This window comes from Amia ocellicauda, chromosome 10 (assembly GCF_036373705.1).
Source record: "Amia ocellicauda isolate fAmiCal2 chromosome 10, fAmiCal2.hap1, whole genome shotgun sequence".
Taxonomy (NCBI): domain Eukaryota; kingdom Metazoa; phylum Chordata; class Actinopteri; order Amiiformes; family Amiidae; genus Amia; species Amia ocellicauda.
This window is the reverse complement of record NC_089859.1, coordinates 8,445,463-8,471,974: the sequence shown is the minus strand read 5'-3', so window position 1 is coordinate 8,471,974 and position 26,512 is coordinate 8,445,463. Positions and strand designations below refer to the sequence as shown.

At 37.9% G+C, this 26,512-nt stretch overlaps 1 protein-coding gene across 1 annotated transcript; it reads right to left on the bottom strand.

The window, feature by feature from the left end:
- Window positions 1–271: 271 nt before the first annotated feature.
- gc2 (guanylyl cyclase 2) lies at window positions 272–26,474 on the bottom strand. The gene is made up of 19 exons (XM_066714879.1): window positions 26,222–26,474; window positions 18,665–19,473; window positions 18,104–18,405; window positions 17,440–17,794; window positions 16,838–16,922; window positions 15,532–15,628; window positions 14,919–15,056; window positions 14,526–14,606; window positions 13,846–14,022; window positions 13,083–13,239; window positions 12,652–12,801; window positions 12,035–12,183; window positions 11,794–11,957; window positions 9,522–9,714; window positions 8,930–9,104; window positions 8,447–8,545; window positions 7,103–7,197; window positions 6,167–6,252; window positions 272–4,470 (listed from the first exon to the last, which is right to left on the bottom strand). Exons 2-19 carry the CDS (start codon window positions 19,407–19,409, stop codon window positions 4,341–4,343), a joined length of 3,378 nt encoding a protein of 1,125 aa, XP_066570976.1. The 5' UTR covers window positions 19,410–19,473; window positions 26,222–26,474; the 3' UTR covers window positions 272–4,340.
- Between the last annotated feature and the right edge of the window lie 38 nt (window positions 26,475–26,512).

Genomic DNA, 26,512 nt, shown 5'->3' with positions numbered 1-26,512 from the left:
GTATTTAGTATCAGCTGGAGATAAGTACATACATACATACATACATACATACATACATACATATACAGATACATAATTAACACCTTATTTAAAATATAGCCTAATATATATATAATGCAGTTAAATAATTTAAGCCCTGAAATAAATCAAGGAAGAGGACAAAAAGCTTCTGCACACCTAGCATAGTATAAAATTACAGATTTCTTAAAGAAAGAAAGATAGAGAAGACCTATGGGTAAAGGGAAAGAAAATAAGTAGATTTTTAAATAAGTCATTTTAATAATAATTTAATAAATATTAATTTAAAAAGTAATCTATCCATTGCCAATTTACAAATGTATATGTATTTAAAATAAACAAATACCATTCATCATTGTGTTGTCAGTGATAATGCATCCAAGTGTGTTAACTTCTTAGGAACAGGTAGGCTGGTAATTGACGGTCTTGAATATCAATCTATATTGTGCTGTTTTAAAAACAAGGCATTCATCGTGTCACTGATGCTGCCATTTCACCATCTTCCTGCGATGCACCATTGAAAATTCCCACCATTAATATTAATCTGTCCCAGGTGACAAAAAGGTTTAGGACGATTTAAATCTCGTTAAGAGTGACCTCCCTGCCTGTGTCCTTCTTAAATGCTCCGAGTCACAGATAATCCGTTCAGTATTGAGGTCACCATCTGGAGCACCTTCCCACGTTCCCTCCAGGTGATGCTGTAGGCCTCTTCTCAGGAACACAGCTTCTGTTTCACACATCGGCCAATCCAGCTGCTGTTTCCTGTCCTGCACAGTACATTGTGTTTCTTTTTACACACCTGTACATATGTATATTTTAAATTACACCTTCACCATTTATTTTGTTTGCTAGATCACATTTCATTTTAGTCAACCATAATTTACCCAAACTGTAGAAGCTTCAATTTTGTTTTCCATCAGTGTGGGTATTTGTCCCACTAACTCCAAATTAACTCCTAAATAAATGAAACAAGAATTATTATGTGATATTATCAATATTATTTTACATATTCAACATATATATATATCTTGTTAGATTTAGATTAAGATTAAATTAACCCAGCAGGTTGAAAGAAAAAAAAATACATTTAGGAAAATGGTGGGTCAGGAGACAATATAGTTATCTGTGAAATCTTAAAGGTTTGTTTAAAGCAAATCTGTCAAAAATAGTGAATTTAGGCATTCTACAGCAGGATTAGTCTGAAATGATAGACGCTGACATGAGCTACAGAAATGTAACTAAGCACAGCAAAGCATAACCTCTAGGAAAATATAACAAAAACGCAGAGCATTATCAGAGAAGAGGTTGTGACAATTAAAAAAAAAACTGAACATGCTTTCTCTCTTGTAAAGTTAGATTCAGTTTACCTCAGGGGCTCTTGGCAACAATGCCATGAAGAAACAATGGTTACAGTTCATTGGTGTTTCTTTATGTATCCAATAACACTGTAACAATCTTGTGATTCAGAATGTAGTTACTAGAATTCATTCCTTATTTTTTATTGTACTATATGGAAGAAAATTAATTATCTTCAAATCAAAAAGTCTATCAAAACTACTGATGGGAGTACAATCTAATCCATTCTGAGCAAAACTATTACACAGGTCCTGTGCAAACAGGGAAATTTGCATGATAGTATTTCCAGTTTAAAAAGGATATACATTTACCATTAGATTTAGTTTTCACTGTATAATTTACATCAGTATGAGCATGTTTTTAGTTTTTTGTGTTTTTTTTTTTTTTTTTACAAAAGGACAAGAGGGATTGTAAATTAAAAAGTGCACAAAAACTGACATTAGTATACTGGTAGAAAGAAAACTACACACAACTCATTTATGAGCTTCAAATGTTAGTGTATTTTTGACTTAAAATTAAAAAAATGTGTACCTTTTCAGAGTGATGCATAAGGACTATCATTGTCCAAAATAAATATATTTAAATTCATTGGGGCACATGAAAGCAATTACTCTGTACCTATTTTCTAACAGTGTAGGACTTCCAAGTAGACCCATCTTGTAAAATGTTTGACTGTGTCTGCAGGGTAACCACTACGAGTCTGAAGACACCAGCTGTCACACCAGGCTGTGCCAGTCACTGTCTGTAGCTTCGAGCTGGTGATGGCAGGGTTGCATGGGCCTGTAGCACCATCGTGATTGGGGTGGGGAAAATCCTACTTGCTGTTTGGCAGAGATTCCTGTGGCTGGCAGGGTATCAGCGAGATGAAGCGTAAATCCATCCATTTTCTCTTAAATGCTCTGATTTATTAATTGAAAGTATGCTGGAAAAACCCTTGGTCTTAGAGGACAAAACCCATTTTGTGTTCCCATAAATTAGTGCTGGGGTTTCATTATGACTGGCAGGACATGGTGGAATCAACAAAGGATTTACATTTGATATAAACTTAGATCCCCTAGGCTAGCTGGTGGCTGTTTGAACTTGATCATGCCTAATACATTGTTGTTTATTTTGAACTGCAGAATTAATTACAGCAAATCTTCTGTAAAGTTCCTTTGATTGTTTACTCAGTCCCTTGTGTTTTGCTGTGGCTTAACTTGATGAATACAGTTAATGGGTTTGGGGACTACACAGAATGAAAGACTTTTGACTGCTGTGACAATTAACACAATTTCCAGTACATTCTCCAGATGACCTACAGTTACCTGGCACTTACATGCAAGGTGTTAACTATATGCTAAAAAATATTCAATGTTTAATGTGTATATTATACAATGTGCTAACTTATAACTGAAAGTTCAGACTATTTAAAACAACACAGAAACAAACATGGTAATCGTTCCAGTACAATTCCAAGAGCAACATTTGTGCATTGTTAAATACATTCCAAATTAAAATTAAAATCAATGCTGAATATTCTCATCAGGTATGTGTGCATCAGACTAGGGGCCGGATTAAATCAAAACTTTGACCCACCCGCTAATAGAAAACTACAGAACTGTACTCATTACATTATTTGTCATTTAGCAGGCACTCTTATCCAGGGCAACTTACATTTGTACCCATTTATACAGTTGGGTATTTTACTGGAGCAATCTAAGTGAAGTACCTTTCTCAAGGGTACAACAGCACTGCCCCACCTGGGAATTGAGCCCACAAACTACAAGTTATGAGTCCAGAGCCCTAGCCACTACTCCACGGAACTGCCATGTACTCAGTTGCGGCTTCATTTTTAGTAAGATGCTACTTTCTTCTAATCGTAAATGTAACCGCTATGATGTACAGGTTTGTAGTTTTCTATTAGTGGGTGGGTCAAAGTTTTGATTTAATCTAGCCCTAGGACTGATAAGAAAGAGTTGAGTTGCTATGTGCAAACTGTAAGAGTGCCCTAACTAGAGAATGCCAGTTGACCCTGGCATATGTAGATAATGACATCTCTTGGACCTGTACATGTAGCAGTGACCTTTCTAACACTGAGAAAATATGACACATCCCACCTAATGTTGGTGCAGCCATTAGACCGTTGGCAGAAGGATTGGTCCATGCCTGTGCCTTGGAAGAATGATGTGGATCAAGTCCATGTTCTACATGATCAACACCAGAAAATGTATTCTTCTGTCCTTTTGTGTTTGAATTGGGCTCTTAATGCTTTTAACTGTGAAGAGAACATTATCTCTCCCCCCTCATCAGTGCTGTTGCTCTATACTTACTAGCTGCATTACAAAACCATTACATGGTTCCTTCAATGTTACATTTCTGACTGTTCCATGTGAAGTGAATGGGAAAATGCTGGCAAAACCTGAAGCTGGCCTTGGCAGTAAGAGAAGCTTAATTTGTCCTTCTGTTCCTCAGTCAGCACAGCTGGGGGCCTAGCAACGCAACAGAACTAGGAAGAACATGTCCCCAAACTCACAGCTTGCAAATGTTCATACTTGTGTGTAGACGGTTGAAGCAAGTCCTTCCATCCTGAAGGGCAAATTAACCTGGAGGTAACTGAACAGGTGTCTCTCCTCCGAACAAGGAGGGGGTGGCAGATTTGATCCTCACTGAGCTTAGAACTTAAATCCCTCAGGTTATTTTTAGCTCCACAAGTGACTTCAGTCTCCAAGGTGCTTCTAAAAAAAGCCTCTAAGCTCAAGCCAGCCATCTCCATGCCTGCTTAGTGGACATCACAGTACTTTTCCTTCCAGAAAACACAGTTCAAAAGCAGGGGGGATGAAAGCACCACTCTGGCTCCGCTGAGATGTGTGCTTTTAATTCACTGTTTCGTTACCAAACAAAAACATCCCCCTCTGTGGGAAGTGGATCTTGATGGTTGTCCTAGTATCCCAATGGCCATTGGCAGGTGCCAGCTTGCTTCACAGACCTCAGTGGTGACACATGCCAACTGTGCCTTCTGTGCAATCCGTCGTGGTTACCCGAGATACCTGCTGAACATGCGATATCTTCCTGACTGCCTTCCTAAGCATCAGCCTGAAGTCTTTTGCCATGTTTTTCCTGAAAGAAACAAGATACTTGAATAAACAAAGGTGTTTTTTTCTCCTCGAAGATCAATATGTCCAATCCAATTCAGGGAGCTTAAATCACAAATCTTAAAGTACGTTTTACCTGAAAATGTAGAAAAAACATAAATGTTAAGACTGTAGAGATAAAGCAATTTGTATCTTCCATCCTTGAATGTAGTTTCCTGGGCATTTACCCATTACTATCAAAGTCCCTGCTTTAGTAAATGAGGTCCACCATTATTATAGAATTAGATCACACCACAATTCTGTAGTTGATCTACTGATTAACTAAAACTAAATTAGGTGACGAGGATGAAGAGGTTTGAAGCAGATGTTTCCATTTCTGATTCTAAGATTTTAAAAAGATTAGTGTTTCATTGATGTGTTGAGTCATGTGAAAAATAATAATTCAGAACCAGTGATTTGAGTGATCTGAGATCAAAAGAACCATAGAATGTCCCCCACATGTGACTTCCTGTTACTCCTGCCAAGCAATCAAAGACCCAGACTGCTTTAAAGCAATTGCATAAGTCTTGAAGTAATTACCAGTAAGATTATTAAAATGGGATTTCAGATCACCCAAAGCATGGATTACAAACAAGTAATTTTGTATAAAAATGTGTTTCAATTGAAAAGCTACACTATCTTGAATAAAGTTGCAACGCTTTACTTGGGGACCTGCATTTATTAACACTTTGCATTATTTAAACTGCTTTTAGCTACAAAATATTATAATAAATTGTATTTTTTTTCTGACATTACAATATAATTCTCTATAAAAATAACAATCAATAGCATAAGTATTCAAAGTTTACAGATGGTTTATGATGACATATCACAAACCCCTTAAAAGAGAGTGTTTGCAGTAACTTCAGGTGAGTAGCAAGCCAACAAACACAAAACATCAAAGACAGACCAATGTACAGAGTTAGTCATGGTGTGAGGATGATGCCTGCTCATGCCTGTTTTTCATTCGCTGCCCCACTTTCATACCACTGCTCCTGTTAGACTTTGTTGATTAGCATGCCTACATCTGCTGTTTGGGTTCATCAACTGAAAAGAGAGTTGACTAGACTTAAAGACTGGGAGACTCCCATTGCTCAGCAGGTCCCCCTTTTATCTGCTCACAGCAACAAGGAAGCAAAATTTCAAAAGGTTATTCCCCACTGGAGAAAAATGAGGGCAAAAAACAACAATGATTTCATCCACGGAAAACAAGACTGAAGGAAAATCAATTAATGCCAAGGTTGGAAACAATGCAGCCCAATTGTCATATAAAAATGTCTTAATAATATTTTTTTTTTAAATGTAATCAGACAGAGTGAATATTAGCAAGCCGCAGCAGCTGAATTCTTGTTTACTTGCCACTCCTGTCAGTTAGAAGGATTTCATGACAACTTAATGAAAAGAGAAATCTGTCTCATGAGGATTTGAGGAGAAGACGAGATATCTCTAACCCACAATGTTAATAGCCAAGGACAAGTAATGTTATACATTTTCCATGCATAACATTACCTCAGTTATTCTTCTTTGTAAGTTGCTTTTCTGCTTTCCGGCGCTTGAATGCAGCTATTTCCTCCATCTGCAAGCCATGAGCCATTTGCCTGCAAAATACATTAAAGAAGTACCATAAACAAGGCAAACACTTACAGTAAGCAAGACGCAAAAGTCAGCATTAAGGTCCTTACCCTGACTTGATCTCTGGAGGTACGGGGAGCGGTTTGGTGAAGCCATCCTTCCCAATCAGCCAATACGTCTCCTCTGTACCCTTGCCCTTAAACAAAACAAAGTGAAGAGTCACTCCACTGTTTAAATGGTCTTTCTTTCAATACACTTGTTCTCTTAAAGTCTTTTACATTCAGAACTATCCCAGACTCTGCTCTCTCTTCGCAGATGGTTCCAGACGGTCTTTACTCTCAGAGGATGTTTTGCACAGATGGCAATTTTAACAAGGAAAACTGCTGAATTCTTAGTCCTGAGACATCCTTGTTTAGTCACAGGGGGTGCATGTTTAGTAGGAAGTGAAGGAGTCTTCTGAAATTACTAAATTCCAGATTTTAATTTATCACTATTGCATAGGAAAGACAGAAGGCCAAGATGGTATATGGATTTTTGCTCAGCAGAAACCAGCAGCTAAAGCCAAGAAAGTTCCCAATATATGATTCACCATCTATATTATACAGATGGCTGGTTCACTGGGAATTGTCTAAAAACACAGTGAGTCAGTGGCATTGGGGCTCAGAGATGGTTCCCCAGAAAGTTGCTGCAAGAGCACTACGTTGTTTTATTTCTGTGGTGTAACTCAAATGAACCTCTGCTTCCTACCAGAGGTCACTCTTCTTCCGACTCAGACTTATCACAACATGGACAGCAGATATTCATGCTACAATATGTTATGCTGTAGTAGTTTCCTTCTGGGACAAGTAAATTCAGATCTAGAAAACATTCAGCATGCATTAGCCAATGGTTTTGTGGAGCTTTCTGGTATTTTAGGCAATTTTCATAGGTTTCTGATGTAGAAATGGGGAGAGGGAGTTCTCATGACACTGTGGAGGAAAGATTCCTATGAAATCAGCATAGGGTGAGGTGGGAGACACACAGACCACCAGGTGATGAACACTAACCTTAAGTTCTGTCCTTCCTCTTAGCTGGACTTTATAGCCTTCCTTTAGCTCCATAAGTATTTTAACAGTACTGTGACTGACATGAATGCGGTACGCTGCAAGACAAGATGAGTTACAGATGTGATTTTAGTGCACAGCACATGAAAAGAGTCTAATGGGACCCTTTGTTATCAAATATGCAGGGACATAAAGTTTCATTGTGATTTTTTTATATAGTAAGAGGGGAACATGTAGAACATAAAACCTATATTGGAAAGTCAATTCCAGGAGAGAGATTTAAACAGTCAAAATCTGCTGAGAGGTTGTCATCTCTTTTGGAACTTTGGAAGAAACTTGTGGACATGAGGTTTGCATAAAATAACAAATCAAAAAGAAATTGTAGGGTTAGCATTGCAAATCCTGTGGTAATAGTTAAAACATTTATGTAGGCATGGGACAATACAAAGCTTCCAAGAGTTCACTTTTGCACCTAAAATGACAAAGTGAACTATTTTGAACATTTAGCACTGTGTGTAAAATGATAAGTCATCATAAAAGTTGTGAATCTACTTTTATTATGTATCCATTTATGTCCCAGTGTGGGTGAATTAAGTTTGCAATAACTGCTGGCATCCACTCTGGTTAATCCTTCACTTGTTTCTAAAACTTAAATCAAATCACCTCCTTGTCATTGCCTACTAAGGTCTCGATTCTTCATCATGACTCAAGTCTCTATATTTGTCCTTCTTTGGGCCTTCTCCAGGAAATCTCTGTCCTTTTAATTATGAGCCATGCATGATGAGTACACTAATTCAATATGTCATCAGACTAGAACATTGAATAACTTTAACAACTCCACTGGGCCTTTTTAATACCTTCATAAATTCCATATACAGCAAAGTACATTTGCCTTATTAAGGCCTTTCCTCATGAATTGTTTTTTGAGAGCATCTACATTTTTACAACCCAGTCTTCTTATTATGCATTTTTATGCAGTATTTGTATAAATGTAATTGGCCATCCGTTTTCTGTCACAAGATGTGCATATATGAAAGCAGGTGTTGCAAAGCACATGTGGTCTTTGAGACAAAAGTACATGTTCAAATACAGTGTCAGTAAGAGTGAAATCATTTTAAAGCTGAGTTACTGAAAAACCCCATTGCTGATCCAAAATTTAGCTGATTGCAAGTGACTGGAAGGTAAATCATGAGTGTGCACTTCAATGAAATGGCCATGGCTGAGAAGGGGTACTTCTTAAAATATTGTAAACGAACATGTTAAAGGTTTAAGGAATTCATTGTGGGAACCATTTTCGGCCTCTGGTCCTCACTCTCCTCATGGTAAAGAATATTGTGCTGTACTCACGGAGCCCTGTGGATTCCATGCGTGAAGCTGTGTTTACTGTGTCACCAAACAGGCAGTACCTTGGCATGGTCAACCCCACTACCCCTGCCACCACGGAGCCTGAAAACACAAACACATGGACAGGATTATATGTATAGTAAATGTATAGTAAGACACTGCCACACACCATCCATTATGTGGAAAAACAAAGTGCATCCAAGTGCATACATGGTTCTACCCTATTACAATTAGTACCCTATATGTAATAATAATAATAATAATAATAATAATAATAATAATAATAATAATAATAATAATAATAATAATAATAATATATGTGGAATCCTTCAGGTATATAAATATAATATAAATACATGAATATTATTTATTCTATAGTATTTTGGGAGCAGTTGTTCCAATGGGCACATCCCCTACCACCCCCATCAATTTAGAGCTGTAAAGTCAGTAGCCTCTGTCCTCCAGAGCATGCTGAGCGTCTCTCACCGGAGTGCAGGCCGATGCGGATCCTCACGGGTACGTCGGGCATGTGTCTCATCTTGAAGGTGCCCACTGCACTCAGGATGTCCAGTGACATGTTGGAGATCTCCGCAGAGTGACGCTTCCCATTGCACTTGGGGAGCCCCGATGCCACCATGTACGCATCCCCTATGGTCTCCACCTGAGCCACAGGAGAGACACCAAATTGAGTTCCATGAGTCACAAAGGTTGATATTTTATATTTCATTTAATTATCATTCATTATTGCCTATAGTTTGCCTATTCTAGTTTATTCTAGAGAAAATGCTGGGCATCTTCTTAAAATGCCTTAAATTAAGGTACAAAACCATATTCTTTAAATACCCAACTGTGTTCCATATGTATCCATGATATGTAAAAGCAAATGAAAAGACTGAGATCATCACTTTATTTTACACTCGTTCTTTTTGGGCAGCTTCTACCCCTTTCAAAAGTGCAATCTAACAGTTTTGAATGAACTATCAGGTGACTGTTATTGGATGATTATTGGAATTTGTGTTTGTTAGGTGAATTTTCAGAAAGAAGATATGATAACATACAAAGGAAAAACTGGCAATACCTTATATACATCATGGTTTCCAATAACAGCATCAAATAATGTGTAGAGGTCATTTAGGAGGTCAACCACCTCAATGGGCTCACTGTTGGCAGATATGGTGGTGAAGCCCACAATGTCACTGAAGTATAAGGTGACCTCGTTGAAATATTCAGGCTCCACAGTGCACCCCATCTTCAGGGCCTCGGCAACAGATCTGGAAGAAAACCGCCCCATGATCAACACGTCCCAGCCAACAAATTATGTTCTTGATTTTGGATCTACGTGAATTGAGTTAGGATCTCAGGGTACGGAATGTAAGCCAACAAAACCCCACAGGAAAAAAACAATCCACAATATGTATTCTTCTTAATATGAATGAACAGGGATCTTTTTAACAATGCTAGCCTTTAGCTGAGATATACTAATAAACTGTTTTTATCTTTTTTTGGCCATTATACACACATACACATATATATGTATACAGCTCTGGGAAAAATTAAGAGACCACTTAACATTGATTTCTGAACTTGGAGTGGTCTCTTAATTTTTTCCAGAGCTGTATATATATACAAAATGAAAGGAAAAACCAACATAAAGTGTCTCAGTAAGGTGTTGGCACCACGAGCCGGCAGAACAGCTTCAATGCTCTTGGCACAGATTCTACGAGTCTCTGGCCTGTACTGGAGGGATGAACACCATTCTTCCAAAAGATATTCCCTCATTTGGGGTTTTGATGATGGTGGTGGAGAGCGCTGTCTAACACGTCGGTCCAAAATCTCCCATAGGTGTTCAATTGGTTTGAGATCTGGTGACTGCGAAGGCCATAACATATGATTCACATCATTTTCATACTCATCACACCATTCAGTGAGCCCTCGTGCCCTGTGGATGAGGGCATTGTCATCCTGGAAGAGACCACTCCCATCAGGATAGAAATGTTTCACCATAGGATAAAGGTGATCACTCAGAATAACTTTGTAATGATTTGCAGTGACCCTTCCCTCCAAGGAGACAAGTGGACCCAAACCATGCCAGGAAAATGCCCCCCACAGCATAACAGAGCCTCCAGACCCTTTCATTGTAGGGGTCAAGCAGTCAGGCCTGTACCGTTCTCTTAGTGTCACCACACATGCACTCGCCCACTTGTCGAGAATATAGTGAAGGATGATTCATCTGACCAGTGCCTATGGTTATTGCACCACTGAACTCTCAAATGTGCATTTGTCTTGTAATGAGGGTTTATGCACTGCGACCCTACTATAATAGCCCTCTCTGTGTAGTTCTCAATGGACTGACAGAGTCTGTTCACATCCTGCATTGACATTCTCAGTCACCTGAGAAAGAGTTGCTCTTCTGTTTTTCTTTACATATCGCAGTAATGCATGAGCATCATGGTCATCGAATTTGCGCTTTTGACCACAATTTCCAAACCTATTTACAGATGTCTTTCCCATAAATCTAAATGAAATGTAACTTTAGTCACTGTTCCTATTGAAACACAAGCCAGTTGAGCAGTCTTTGTGACTGAAGCTCCTGCCATTCATGCCCCAAGAATGACCCCTCTTTCAAAGTCACTTAGATCCTTTCCTTTTGCCATCTTGATCCAGCATTTTTATACATGCCACAGAGCATGATAGGATGTTAATTGCTTAATTGTATCATGCAGGACACCTGTTTGGAGGCATCTGCATTTGTTATGTTCCTCCACTCATTTATTCAGGTTTTTCCTTTAATTTATCACCCGCCTGTATGTATATATATATATATATATATATATATATATATATATATATATATATATATACTTATGGGGGATTTTGCCATATGTGATTTTGTCTAGATAAAATCTATGTGGGGTTTGTGTTTATTATTCAGGGATTACACTGATATCCAGGACCATCTGAAATTTCAAATATGTGTTCTCAGATGCCTTATCTTCTGTGTATCATCATCACTAAAAATGCAAAATTCAGAATATTAGCTTTCTCTCCCATGTTCATGAAGAAACTATATCAACTCTGACTCTGGTGTCTTTAAGAAAATGAATACACTATTTAAAACCTGTGTGAATAGTTTGATGAATGCACAATCTCTGAAGAAATACATTACAATTACAGTTGACTACTGAATTGGGGGTAAGGTATAAAATTACAATAAAAGCATTGTTGATTTACACTCCTGTTTCATGTTATTCCATATAGTTTCAGGGCTCTGTCAAATGCTGCATAATCAGACGCTTTGGTGAAAATACAATTGCTGCCTGTGCATGAGTGTTTAGGAGAGCTGTACTCACGGAGGCAGCATCTGTGTGAGCAGTTTCTCTGTCTTCTGTTTCTCTATCTCCAGCTCCTCTGTCCTCTCCCGGATGAGGTCCTCCAGGTTGCTGGAATACTGCTCCAACATCCGCAACATTGAATCGATGATGTTCGTCTTCTTTCCCTTGTTGATGTTTTTAAACTAGGAAAAAATGAGCCCATCCATAAATGATTGTCCAACAGAGGATAGCAAAAAATGTTCTGTTGGGAGTACAATACCTGGTCAAAGATCTCATCAAAGGTGAACCTCCTCTCAGGCTGCTCGTTCCAGCACTGCTTCATCAGCTGGATACACTCAATTGGTGCATGGTCCGGGGAAACCACGGGGCGGCACAAGGGTGGTGGCTTCCTAATCTTCTGGATCAACTCTGTGGGGACATGGAAGTCTCAGACCCCTCAGCAAACTGACTGGGTATGAATAGGCACATCACAAATTCTGTGCTGAGATGAGAAGTTCCTATCGAGAGACCTCTAGACAGTTGCCTCAGTCTGTATAGTTTAAAGGCTGATACATGATGCCAAATAGCAAAGACAAAATGGGGAGGACTGATACACAGCTATCAAACTATTGATGTATAATGGGGCTCATAGTCTATGACCTCATTATGGTGATGTCATCCCTCTCTGAACTTAGAGTAGTAGGGTGTTCAAACACCTTGTGTGAGGGGACAGGTCTTTGGGTGTCATGGGTTTGTTACTCTGCTGGTGGAGCTGTGAGGATCAGGCACTTAGAAGTCTCTATTGGCTTTTATTGTACATGAGACATATAGAGGGAAGAATTAATTTGAAAGTTACAGGCAGAAAAACAGAATATGAAGAGTAAAATTGAGCTGTACCTTCGGCAGATTGCTCCATCATGCAGAAGGGCTGTCCGCGCACCACTACCTCTTGCATGATGATGGCAAAACTGTACACGTCACCTTTGAAGGAGCCATACAGCCCGGGATAAGGCTGTCTCAGTATCTCTGGGGCTGTCCACAGCAGCTCTGCAACAGTACCCACAAAGACAACTCTTAATTATGATAATCGGTACCTGTCAATGACTGCAGGACACCCAGACTGCTTAAACACCATATCAGTATCAATGAATATACACACACAGGGTACTTAAATAAATAAATTACAAATGAGAGGAGGCCATTTCAGAATCCCATAAAAAGCTCATGCGCACAATGTTCAATGGTTTCTACTCCCCTGTTCTGAAATGTGCCGTGTGCAGCCCAGGATCCAGGTGCTGTCAGACTGAGAGATTAGGATTCAAACTTACCTTCAGCAGGAGGCTCTTTATATGGAAACTTCTGTGCCTCGAGCACCTCATTGTACCCGTAGTCTGTGATTTTGAGCACAAAGCGCCCATCAACCACACAGTTTCGTGATTTCAATCGGCCATGGTAAATATTCCGATGATGCAAATACTTCATACCCTATCAGTTTCATTAAAAGAAAAAAGCTTCAATATACATTATGGGTACTATTTACACCACACATAGGTTTGTTATTGATTCTGCTGGTCTCAATTTCCCATGAGGCATTTCCACAAGGTTTCTATTCCTAGTGCCCAAATGCTTTATTGTACTCAATTTTGGTACTATAATCTACTTGTTTTAAGATTATAATGAGACGTTGTACAAGTTTAACATATTTATCATGCTGAAATAATTTGGAAATGTAATGTAATGCCTTTACTGTTCTTAAAAGTATGAACAGCTTTCTGATCCATTTTACAGGAAGTGGACATTATACCCAAATAAATATAAAAATGCTGGCAATGAAGGTGAAAGTCACATGTTAAACTAACACATTTTAGATGGGAATCTAAAAATCAGTTGAAATCAGAAATCTTACACAGCCTCTTTCTCACCTGACAAAATATTTAAGATTGTATGTGACAATTTATGTACAGTATAGTTAACTAATTCTGAGAAGAAAAAGGCTATTCAGAGAAAGCTTGTTTTGAATAAAAGCAGGTGTCAAGAGTGATACCTTTTTGCTTGTTGAGGAATTGATTGGCGATATTTTGACACACACACCTTGATGAGGTCCAGCAGCAGAGAGGACTTGAACATCCAGTCCAGTTTGACATCCTTGTTGCGCAGTAGGTCTTCCATACTCCCCCGGGAACAGAACTCGGTCACTATGGCAAACACTCCACCATCATGGAAGAAACCCAGGAACAGATTGACATTCTCATGGCGCATGTCCTTCATCTGAGAGAAAAATACCGATATTACAGTGGTTGGGGTAAGTCCAAAGTAAAGCCTTATACAGCCGCTGAATGGTAAGTTAAGTAGGATGGTAGTTAACCCATTGGTAATGGCTTTTGTGCCAATTGATAGCTATTTGATTATTTACAGAAAATCTGCGTCTTTTATCTTTCAAAAAAACTTTTTTATTCACATCGTGAAGGCTAAAAGAACACTTTGATAGAATGTTCAAGTAGGTTAACCAATAAGATTATAATCAGATAATTAGGAAATCGGAGCAAATAGGCATTACATTTAATTTTTGAGATTACCTGGGTGGAGATTTTCAGTTATACACAATATTATTAATTTCTAAATCTTTTGCAGTTGATCTGATATGGTCTTTACTGTAAATATTGTAAATACTATTGGATTTACAGAAGGGTAAATGTGGATGCTGTTAAGATTTACTTCAGCTGTTCTAGGCTTCCACAGACAAGAGAGTAGAGCCACCCAACCCAACTGACCATTTCAAAGATGTCACTGGTTTTGGGGTTGATGGATCCAAAGTTTCCAGATGGTAGTTTCTTCATCCAAGCCCAGTCTCCCTGGGAAATGAGAGACATTATTACTCTACATATCTGAAAGCACATAACCAATGCTTCTGTAATTCACAGATAAGGTGAAATAAGAGGTTTGACACAAGGACTCCTCAATCAATGTCAATCCTCTCAACCAATGACTCAGAGCTCCAGCAACAAGTCATCTACTGGCATAGACAATATTTGAACCAGTCACCTGCAGTCTATGGGGCCAGTCCTGGACTCATTTAAAGGCTTTCAACAGATTAACTGAAGAGTCACAGACAGATAGCATACAAGAAAAGAAATCCTAAAAACAAAGCTGGCTAAATTTCTCACCTCAAAAATAGCCACATTGGAGTTCTCATGGGTGGCTGGGGTGAGGCTGGAAGTGGAATATGGAGACCTGAGACTTTGGTCGGCATCAGAGAAGCTCCTCCCTTGGTCACTTACCTTACTGTCATCTGAACTCATCTTCTGAGAATAAATGTGAAAAAAGATTGAAGTGATCTGATTTGACAAGGTCATGACATTTCTGATAAAGGGTACCACAATACACAGAGGCCTGCCTCATTAAAAGCAAATACAAAACACAGTCTGCATGTGCAGGTACTTATGTAGAAGCCTGATATTTATACCAGGAGCACTGACATTATGTGGAACAACTGGATGATTGCACTATGTTTGTTTGTTTGTTTGTTTGTTTTAAAATGGCAGGGACTGTAATTAGAAAACACTCTATGCATGTGTGGAGAAGCAATTAAAAGTGTACAATTATTGGTTATGTTACACTAAGAACAAGAAATAAGGTTAAAATGAATTTGTACAATATGCTTGTTTGGTCTTGTTCAATTTGAATTTGAATTACAGGATTGTTATGGATGCCTTTTATAAAGGGACCTGCAGACACACAGTGCTCAGGTTCTTTGACCAATCACCTTGTGGAACTTGCCTTTGTGCTCAGCTGAGGGTTGATGAAGGTCACGTCAGCTAACGTCAGCAGAATCCTGTTGGGGCCCCGGACCAATCGAATTTGGTTTATGCGCCGCCTGAATCATGGAATAAGGTTAATTCCCATCAAGATTTTGTCTAGAATCTTTCCTTTTTGATGGCTTTTCTGAGAAAATGAAAATGTATTTCTGGTCCACTAGATGGAACTGAATGGCTATTAGCCCTCCAATCAAATATGGGTTTATTACTAATGGGTTGATCACTTTATTGTCACAATGTCCATCATGATGTCATACTGATGTATGTGGTTGAATAGGAAAAGCCATTTTTCATATAGGCCCTGAACAAAATGTCAGACCACCTGCCCATTACATCATATCTCAGGATCTTTATCTAAAGATGTGTTTTTTTAGGTGTAAGTTTAGGTATAATTAAGTACAAATGTATTTTCCCTAAGCTATGCAAAGCATGGCAAAATTATTTTCTTACATACATTTGAAATAGAACTAGAGCTTAGACAGTAGCTATAAAACAATAAAATACATAATATATAGTATTTGTAGAAAACAAATCAACTGATACCATGTATTGAACAATTTTTTTAAATGTAATAGAAGAGTGTGACATTTATTTTATCACACTGCTTATTTTGCAATGTTTTTCAGAAGGTTGAATGCTTTGACTTATTTGACTGTAACCTGATATCAGATGCTAATATATTCCCAGTGGAGATAAGGCACATACTGGAAAAAATATTGTATTCATCTTTATTAAACAATCTGTCTTCTTCAGTGTCACAATGATATTATATACCAAGAGGTAATATATAACAAAAAATTGGACAAAAAAGTACATGCAATAGCAGCAAAAAGCAATCCCCTGCTTTACAGAGAGCACAGCAAAGGTTTATGGAACTGATAGTTTTTTGATAGGATGATTAGATCGAATCAACTTGTATTTCATTGAAATTTCTGTCAGTACATAAAGCAATTTCATTCAGAATGCTTCTCTAAATTTCCAGAGTGAAGCATATAATTTGCTTCACAAGCTTACTTTTAGAAACGAATGTCCTGATTTGTGAAAAAGGAAACAAAAATACAAATGCTGGGTTTGCTCTATTCAAAAGAGGATACCGATATGCTGACTGGAAATCACACACAATGAGTTCAATGAGACATGGCATACAGCAATCACAACGATTATATGTATGGCTCGCAAACATGCATGTACCAATGTAGCTCATGGCCTCATAAGCTCATACAGTTTTGGTAAATTCTTAAAATGAAGATGGACTCCACATGTTGTACCTTATCAGATAAGAGAGTCCGATAATGCAGGTAATGATGAAGGAGACAGACAGGAAAACCATTAAAGCAAAGACTGGATCAACACCTATAGCCAAGAAAGAATGAAAAAAAGGCCACCAGAAAGAAAATATAGAAAAGACATGACAAAGAATAAATACATATTATTAGGTTATTTAAACTTAATATAATCTGAACATTCCCTGAATAACTGGCAATAACTGCATGTCTAAAGAAATAATGACTTTCTAAGAGATTGATGATAATGACAATACAAAGCTCTTGCCACCCTAAATAATTCTTGCTGTTAGTGACTTACAGCCCTGGCCTGCAAGCCTAGTTCCTGAACAAACACAAAAGTTTTGCTGTAGACTCAGATAGTCGGGCCCTACTATTGATTTGTGAAATGGAATGCTTTTTTACAATCCACCACAGAGACTGCAGTCTGTGGTCATTTAGGGACACTGATTTATTGTATCAATATTAATATGAATGTTTTTGCGATCTGAGGCATTTGATGATTTCAAGATGGGCTGAAAGCCAGGTTGAGACCTCTGGGTTAGGAATATATAACTTGCATTCTCAAGTGTGTTTCTTGGCCTTACCTCCACTGCAGATTTTGCCTCGAGCAAACCAGCAGCCTGAGTCGGTTTTTGGGGATCCCCGCCGTGGGAAGTGAATATTTCTTCCCAGAAATCGCACTATGTCCATTTCCAAGTCAATCAAATGAGTACTGTACATCTCGCCAGACCTCCCATCTGTATCCAGGATGACATAGTTTCCAAATCCAGCTCCACTGCTATTGGTCTGGATCCTATGATTGAAGCCGTAAAAGACCAGGTTTCGGGAGTGCTGTGCCAGGTTACTGCCAGATAGCCAGGCCCCTGTTTCCTGGATATTTTGCATTGCATTGGCCATGAAAAGGATGGCATTATATATTGTTCCAAACAGAGGTGACACCTGTTGGCCAAACAAACAAACAAACAGGACAGCTTTATTTCAGAGAGAGTTATTTCTCTAAAACGTTATTAAAAAACAAACCAGCAAACAAAACACCATCGTAATAGGATTAAAGAATGATTTTACTTGGATTATTGTGCCTTGCAACATATTATGTTTTATCTGATATTTGCCAGTGAAGAAGACACATTCCTTATTGTGACAAGTCAAACATTTACAAAATGGCTATAAAAAATTGTATGGTTATTTATGCTTTGCTACATTTCAGATATTTTAAGTACCTGACTGTAGTGCAGTAGAGAGGCATACCTGTTGAGGTTTGAGTGAAGCCTTCAGCTCACCCCGGTCCACAGCCTCCTGGTAGGCCTGGTAGAAGGAGACCTCTGCAGAGTCCACTGTGATGGTGAGAACCGCGTCATAGGCCTTGCGCAGTTTGCTGTTGTTCTGCAGTGCTGGATACAGTACGTCCTTGTATGGGAGACTGTAGAGTAGGGTGTCATATGGCACAAACATCAAGGAGCCCTCCGTCATTTGCATGTCATGAGCCACTTCCAGGAGCTGCTTCTGTGCCATTCCTCCAATCAGCACTGAGTGCATGCACATGATTATCACTGCAATGAGAGAAGGAAAGACCAGACAGAGGTAAAAGGGTACATGATTAACATGTTTAAAAAGAAACATTGATGTTTGATTTGGATGAAAGCAATTTGATCTACCGTTTTAAAATATAAAATATTTTAAGCATGCTTTTTGAGATGTGAACTGAGTATTTAATGCAACATTTTAACATTTTAGCTAAAAAGACAACCACAATATGACCTGATCAGTTGATGAGAAACAGATCAGCTGTTGTGATCTGTTGTGACTTACCACGAAGGTTATCCACTTTCTTGACCTTTGCCAGAGTCTGTCTGACACTCTCAGAGTCACTGCCCATTGAGGTAACAATGCCCACAGGGAGGCCATGACTGCGAATGGCGTTGGCCAAGTTGTTGGCGGTATTAACCCATAAGTCCTCATAAGAAGATATTATGCCAATGTGTGCCCACCTAAAGTGCCTCAGGAAGTTGAAGAGGACCCTTGTGGGGGAGGGCAGGGTCCTCGCGAAAGTGGGGTAGCTACGAGAATTGTCCATCTCATAGCTGATACAGGCCCAAGAGAAGACAGCTTTGTTCCAGTTCTTTCCCAGAAGAGAAGCTGCATCGCAGTAGCCGGGGTCGGTGGGCCCAACGAACCCTGAAGCCAACCTGTAGTACCCAAGGAACGAATTCAAGGCCTTGGATGTTTGGCAGTCTTCGTTGAGTATGACATACTCAAAAGTGTACCCTAGCTCAAGAGACATATCACTGTTGATGCGGTCAACAGCTAGTTTAGCAGCCACACTTGGGAGGGCTGTTGCAAAAATTGGGTCACATGACCAAGGTCCCACTACCCCAACCTTATAAACAGCTGCCTGAGTCCTACAAGGAAGGGACAGGATGGCTAACAGAACACAAAACAACAGCACATCCATTGATGGGAGTGGAAACCTCTGGCACTTTGGTTCAGTTGCTGTTAGTCTGCTTGTCCACCATTTCTGTAGCAAACTGTGGAACGGACAAAGCCGCTGTAGCATTGCAGTTGCTTTTGCAAGTAATTTATTTCCCTTCAATGGATGTTTCTTCTGCAGTTCCAACTTCCTGAAATATTAAGAAAAAGGACAGTCAGACAAAATTAATTAATTTGTTTTTGTTTTTTGAAAAGGAGAAAAAATAATGGTCCACCCCCTTACTTGATAATGCACTGCACATTTTGTATATGATTGTGAGTTTACTCTTTTTGATTCAAAGTGAGAGGATCATGCATTGGCAGTAAAATACAATCAAACATCAAGGAACAGAAAAACTTTGATTATATGGTGAAAAACAGCCAACTTGTGGTCATGTGATCTGATGTTGTTGGAATACCTTTTTCAAGCAGTATAATCTTAAGAAAATTACTTACTTTACTTCTATGAAAATCTACTCCCACCCTAACCATTCAAGATTCGAGAAGGTCTATACAGTATCATCTATTTATCCTAACCAAATCCTGTATCATGTTCATTTTCAAACCATACTCCATCACCTGGCACTGTTAATCCTTTCAGGATTAGTGCAGGGATGCGTTTCTCAACAGTGAAGAGGTCAGGAAAAGGTCCCCAAAGTCTTTCTACCCATTTCAGGTAAGTCAGAAAATAATATTCAAATAAAACACCATAGTTAGAGTGGGGAAAAAACACCTGCTTAATTTATGGAGCATTCATTCATGGCTTCCATTGCATATAAGATAATGACTCAATGACTAAAAAGCTTCAGGATCCATTATCTTTGTCTGCATAATTCCTGTTATTAATGAGCTACTCCCCCATCTCTAATATTTAGCTATTTGTACATCAGACAAATTCAAACATCAGCAAAAACATTCAAGCTAACCTTAGCAATAACTCATACTCAGATTGATGAAAAAATATATATAAAAGGAGATCAAACTCACACAAACCAGCACTAAAAGGCAGAAGTGATTTTGGAAACTAGCCAGATAAAACACTGTAATTCTATACAATAAATTGTAATTTGACCAAGACCAGGAAGTCGTGTGAAGGCTATACGGCTACAGGCAATGGAGTCAATACTTTATAAATGTACATTAAGTCAAGTTGTTTTTTGTGTTAGCTCTCTGTCATGTCTCCATTCTAGCTAAGTTTAAGGAAACAATGCTAGTCCTAGGTCAGGTTCCCAAATGGTGGCTAGGACATTTTAAAATTTTTGTTTTCTTTTGAACTGAATCTGGTAGTCTCCAGGAGAGTAAGTTGAAGAAATTGAATTTGAGTATTCAGAATCCTCAAAGATATTTATTTAAGTCAACCCAAAGGGCTCCTTAAAGCTCCACAATGAAATAAGGACATAATATCAGAATTGAAAGAAGATAGGAATGTGTGGACTTAAAATAGCAATCACTTATTTAAACAAGGATTCTTGGGTATCTGGAACAAACTACCCAGCCATGTTGCTGACTCTGGGATTCTTCAAGAAACGTCTGGGTTAGATTATGGAATTGATTATTAATAGCAACAGTTTTCTTTTTTTTTCCCTTGTATGTTCTTATGACCAAACTAGACTAAACTGGGTAGATTCAATTATTTATGTGTAAGTAAGCCAAGTTAAAGGAGATACAATCTATTTTATTTTTAAATAATATATATATATATATATATATATATATATATATATATATATATACACACCTCAGTCAAAGAAAAATGACAAATGCCAACAATCATTTTCCATGTATTTTAATTAATAATACTTTAGATGTTTCTAATACCATTTTTGTTCAAACTGGGCATCACATTTTATGTCCTAGAATCAAACAGTATAATTATTATAATGAATGTGTTGTGTGTGGTTTATAACCACTGCCTTGGACACAGATTGTGTTGATATTTTGCTTGGACTACCATCAATGTCAGCATCCCCACCATAACACCTTAATGACAAGCTTAAACAAAGAACATACAGTGTAATACACTACACTCACCTAAAGGATTATTAGGAACACCATACTAATACTGTGTTTGACCCCCTTTCGCCTTCAGAACTGCCTTAATTCTACATGGCATTGATTCAACAAGGTGCTGAAAGCATTCTTTAGAAATGTTGGCCCATATTGATAGGATAGCATCTTGCAGTTGATGGAGATTTGTGGGATGCACATCCAGGGCACGAAGCTCCCGTTCCACCACATCCTGATTAAGCTGGAAGTAGCCATCAGAGGATGGGTACATGGTGGTCATAAAGGGATGGACATGGTCAGAAACAATGCTCAGGTAGGCCGTGGCATTTAAACGATGCCCAATTGGCACTAAGGGGCCTAAAGTGTGCCAAGAAAACATCCCCCACACCATTACACCACCACCACCAGCCTGCACAGTGGTAACAAGGCATGATGGATCCATGTTCTCATTCTGTTTACGCCAAATTCTGACTCTACCATCTGAATGTCTCAACAGAAATCGAGACTCATCAGACCAGGCAACATTTTTCCAGTCTTCAACTGTCCAATTTTGGTGAGCTTGTGCAAATTGTAGCCTCTTTTTCCTATTTGTAGTGGAGATGAGTGGTACCCGGTGGGGTCTTCTGCTGTTGTAGCCCATCCGCCTCAAGGTTGTACGTGTTGTGGCTTCACAAATGCTTTGCTGCATACCTCGGTTGTAACGAGTGGTTATTTCAGTCAAAGTTGCTCTTCTATCAGCTTGAATCAGTCGGCCCATTCTCCTCTGACCTCTAGCATCAACAAGGCATTTTCGCCCACAGGACTGCCGCATACTGGATGTTTTTCCCTTTTCACATCATTCTTTGTAAACCCTAGAAATGGTTGTGCGTGAAAATCCCAGTAACTGAGCAGATTGTGAAATACTCAGACCGGCCCGTCTGGCACCAACAACCATGCCACGCTCAAAATTGCTTAAATCACCTTTCTTTCCCATTCAGACATTCAGTTTGGAGTTCAGGAGATTGTCTTGACCAGGACCACACCCCTAAATGCATTGAAGCAACTGCCATGTGATTGGTTGGTTAGATAATTGCATTAATGAGAAATTGAACAGGTGTTCCTAATAATCCTTTAGGTGAGTGTATAAACGTTTTATAGAGAGTCCTTGTATGTACATCTCCCAGCTGATTAATGATATTGCTTTCAATAGTTTATTACAGAGTATTTAAGCAGTTACAATGTGCCTAACATGAATAAAAACTAACAACCCCCACCCCCAATGTGCCCAATTAACACACACTTGAACTCTTTCTAAAAACATCCAGTGATATAGCTGTGTGCATGTGGTTTGTAAATTGATATGTCAGCTTTTCAGTTCATTCACACCTAAGGTCATGGGTTCAGATGATTATAGAAAAATATTTTCCTGTCATATAACTAAAAATACATTTAGAAATCCTGGTCACTTTATAAGGGTATATTTAGGCAAACAGCCCTGGATGAAAAGGTATTGAAACTGCTATCATAAAAGTGTGTGGCTCCAAAGGTGTAGGAATAGGACATTGTAGGAAATGTTCATTCAGCTAACCATTTCAGTTACTTAAAAAATGAAAACATACAGCACATACCTCATTATGTATTTAATTAGGAGTGTACAACCAGTCTGGGAAATACAGTCCTCAAACATGTTCGATTTGCCCTTCTCTTTGTGTAATGACGAGTTGATGTTGAATAATGTAATTCCACAGCACAGCTTGCAACATTTCTATTGGGATTGAATGCACCTCTTGCTCAGTTTCAAGAATATGAACACAATGGCCAGTGAGAAAAATAATAAAGTTATTCTGCACAGCATCAAAGCAAACTTCAGAATTGACTGTCTGCAATAACACAGGTTTGCCAATATGCCATAGCTGGAAAGGGCACATAACAGTGTCATCAATAATGATTTTGTAAAGCTCAGAAGCCAGGATTCTGTTTGTTCATATAATCGTCTAATGTCACCAATCTAAATTCCTAGCATGTATGTTTAGATTAAAATTCAGATTCCAAGATTGCAGGGTTTAGAAACATATCAGCAACTGAATCACCATTTCAGAGGTAATACATTTAGCAGGCCTCAGTACTCTAATTTGGGATATGATCTGAAATCAGATTAAGCTTTACAGATGAGCAACCACAGTCACCATCTATTTAATTCTCATATCCCGCTTTCTTAAAAATCTGCTGCAATTCCATACTGACAACCAAAACCTCTGTACACTTTGCAAGAGAGACATTACAACTATAATTAAAGGCTTTAACATTGTATAATATAAATGCATAGTTATATGAATACATGATCAAATAAAGGCCATTTTCTATTTCATTAGAACTTCAAAATGTGTCCATTCTTTGTATTGTAGCTACCACACTTAAAAAATATATATATAATATTGTGAAGCTTACTATGTTACATTTTAGTTACTTGATGTGTCATACAGTTTATTTTTTAAACTTGCTATGTTCTCAGAAAACAGGCCCCAATTCCTCAGACTCCCAACACAACCACAGATTTTCCATTTCTATTCTTTGGCTCATTACCATATCATTACCATATCGTTGGTCATTCAAATATTAAGAAGAACTGGCTGTAATGTGTCAGTGCACAGAGAAAGTATAGTAAAAAGCAGCCTTGACTTAATAATAAAACTGTGACAGAATGTGAACAAGGTGGTTAATATTCATTGAAAAGTTAAACTATTGATGTAGTTGATATTGGGAAGCTTGATATTCAAGTCATGTAAATTGAACTGCGTCGAAAGCCTTTGAAAGATCTTTGAAACATTTTTCAAAGGGTATACCTGGATTGCTATTTCAGCTTCACTGCAGTGAATGTTTTTTTTATCTTTTGGAACTATATTCCTGAAGCCGGGTACGCTATAATGCTATAATGCTATAATGCTATACTACGCCATAGTAGTTTTTATTACTTCTATTTGTTGTGGTGCTTTAAATTAAACTTAGTAATTACAAAAACTGCTGGGTACTTTTCCAGTGGATCACACCTTTGTTTATGATGGAACTGCATTGGTGAAATATGAATAGGGATAATATATTTGCAACAGACCAGGATTACTGACCTCCTCTAAGCATTGTGCAACTGCATTGATGTCTTGTGTAAAGAAAAAAATAGCAGTGCGAGGTATATAAATTCCTCTCACATTATGCCAATGCTCATGTGGTTCCAAAATACATCTGTTTCAATTTGTCAAGTCTCTTTACATGCTAGTATGTAACAGCAGGTAACCTACAATGCCACAGGAAATTCAACACTGGAAAAATAAAAACTGTGAGAACTGTGAGTCTTCATATTTGAAATGTTGATGAAATGTAAACGCAGTTATGCTGTATACTTAAAAAAATAAAGAAAGAACATTCTTAAAGAGATTTTCCTTAGAATTCCTGGAGCTGATTAATGCAAGCCTCAAAGTAATGTTTCCTTAATCACTTGCCATTCGACTGAATGAAACCCAGACCAAATTAATCTGTAATGGCCCTACATCATATATCAACATACAACATCTACCTAGATTTGATAGGTCACAGGGGACAGGCTTGAGTACAAATCAGAGCAAATGCCAGTTGATTTAGATAGTATCTCCTGTACATATTTTTGTCATCTCCTTTATAATCCATGTGACTGGGTTAGGAACCATCACAATATAATACTCTATCCTTACATTCTCTTTCTTAGGTTTCTTTCTTCATATTATTATTATTGCTGTTATTGTTATTATTGTTGAAAGTCTTATTTTAACTTATATAAAATAAGGGGTCAAAGGTATTCCTCATAATTGTATTTATTTAATTACCAAGAAATTACCAGTGTAGTTTAATTACTAGAAGCTTCCTTATATGTTAGGGTGTTTTTTCTTTTTCTTGTAAAGGTCAGAATTTGAAGTCAATGATGTGTTATACGATGGAAATGTCACTTTCTGGCCCCTTACTGACGTTCAGTTAGATTTGATCTATTTTATGCAAATTTATAAGAGATCAAGAAGAAATGTCTCCAGCACTCTTTGAAATAATGATAAGAATATATCACAGTAATGTAAAACTGAAATAACCCAGTTGTAATTAAACATGTTAAATAGTTAAGGACATAGAGTAAAGAGAAATTGTGAAATTTACAGTTTATCTTATTGACTTGATGGGAAAAGTATTACGCTTTTTAAACATTTTAGACTGGAAATCGACACATCTTCCATGGTAACTAAGTGATTTAAGTAAACATATTTGCAGCCAACAAGCTATGAGATTATTATTATGTTTTGTGTGTGTGAAATCTCTATCTAAGAACAATTGTTGTTTGGTGTTCCAAAAATGGAACTCAGGCATTCAGTTAATTCTATCTGTAATCACAGGGTTTCTCTGTCGTTGTTTGTAGGCAATAAGAAACCAACCTCCCTCATAACCTATTGCTTTTAAAACTACAAAATTGCTCCCAAAATGCTTGGATTGCTTTTTATTGCTCGAAACAATGAGAGTGTAACTGGATGAATTAATCCATCAAAGGATTTTCTAAATATGGCAATGAAACTCTGGACAGTTTATGTTATTATCCTTTTTGTCCTGTAAATTACATGCATTGTCAAATAAAGGATATAAAAGATAAAGTTAAATGCCTTCTATGAATTAATTTGTAATTACTTTTAAAAAGGTTTTTGAAAAATGCAATTCACTCAGGAAATAATGACATACATTCTAAATGAATCAATACATTTCTAAGTACAGTTAAACTGTTATTAATCAACTATTATTAACCTTAATAAAATAACTCATTAAATTGCTGATTTCGTCAATGGTAATATATTTGCTTACAATTATGGACATTTATCCAATTGTTGATGTGAAATTAATAAAGTGTCTTACCATTGTGAGTTGAAAAGGAAACACACTCTACTTTCTCTCGTTGTGTTGCCGCATTAACTAGCTGATCTCAGAAAATCTCTTAATGTAATCAAGGTTACTCCCAAAAGAGCTCGCCCAACTCCAAGATGCAATCCAGAAGCATGGAGAACTTGATGTTTCAACTAATTAAAAAATATGAATTAAAACAAATTAATAAACATGGATTTTAATAATCCTGAACTGAGCGGAGGGTCAGTTAAGCCCTAGAGGTGAGGTTCAGTGCTTGGCATGTGGGCCTGGATCAGAATCCTA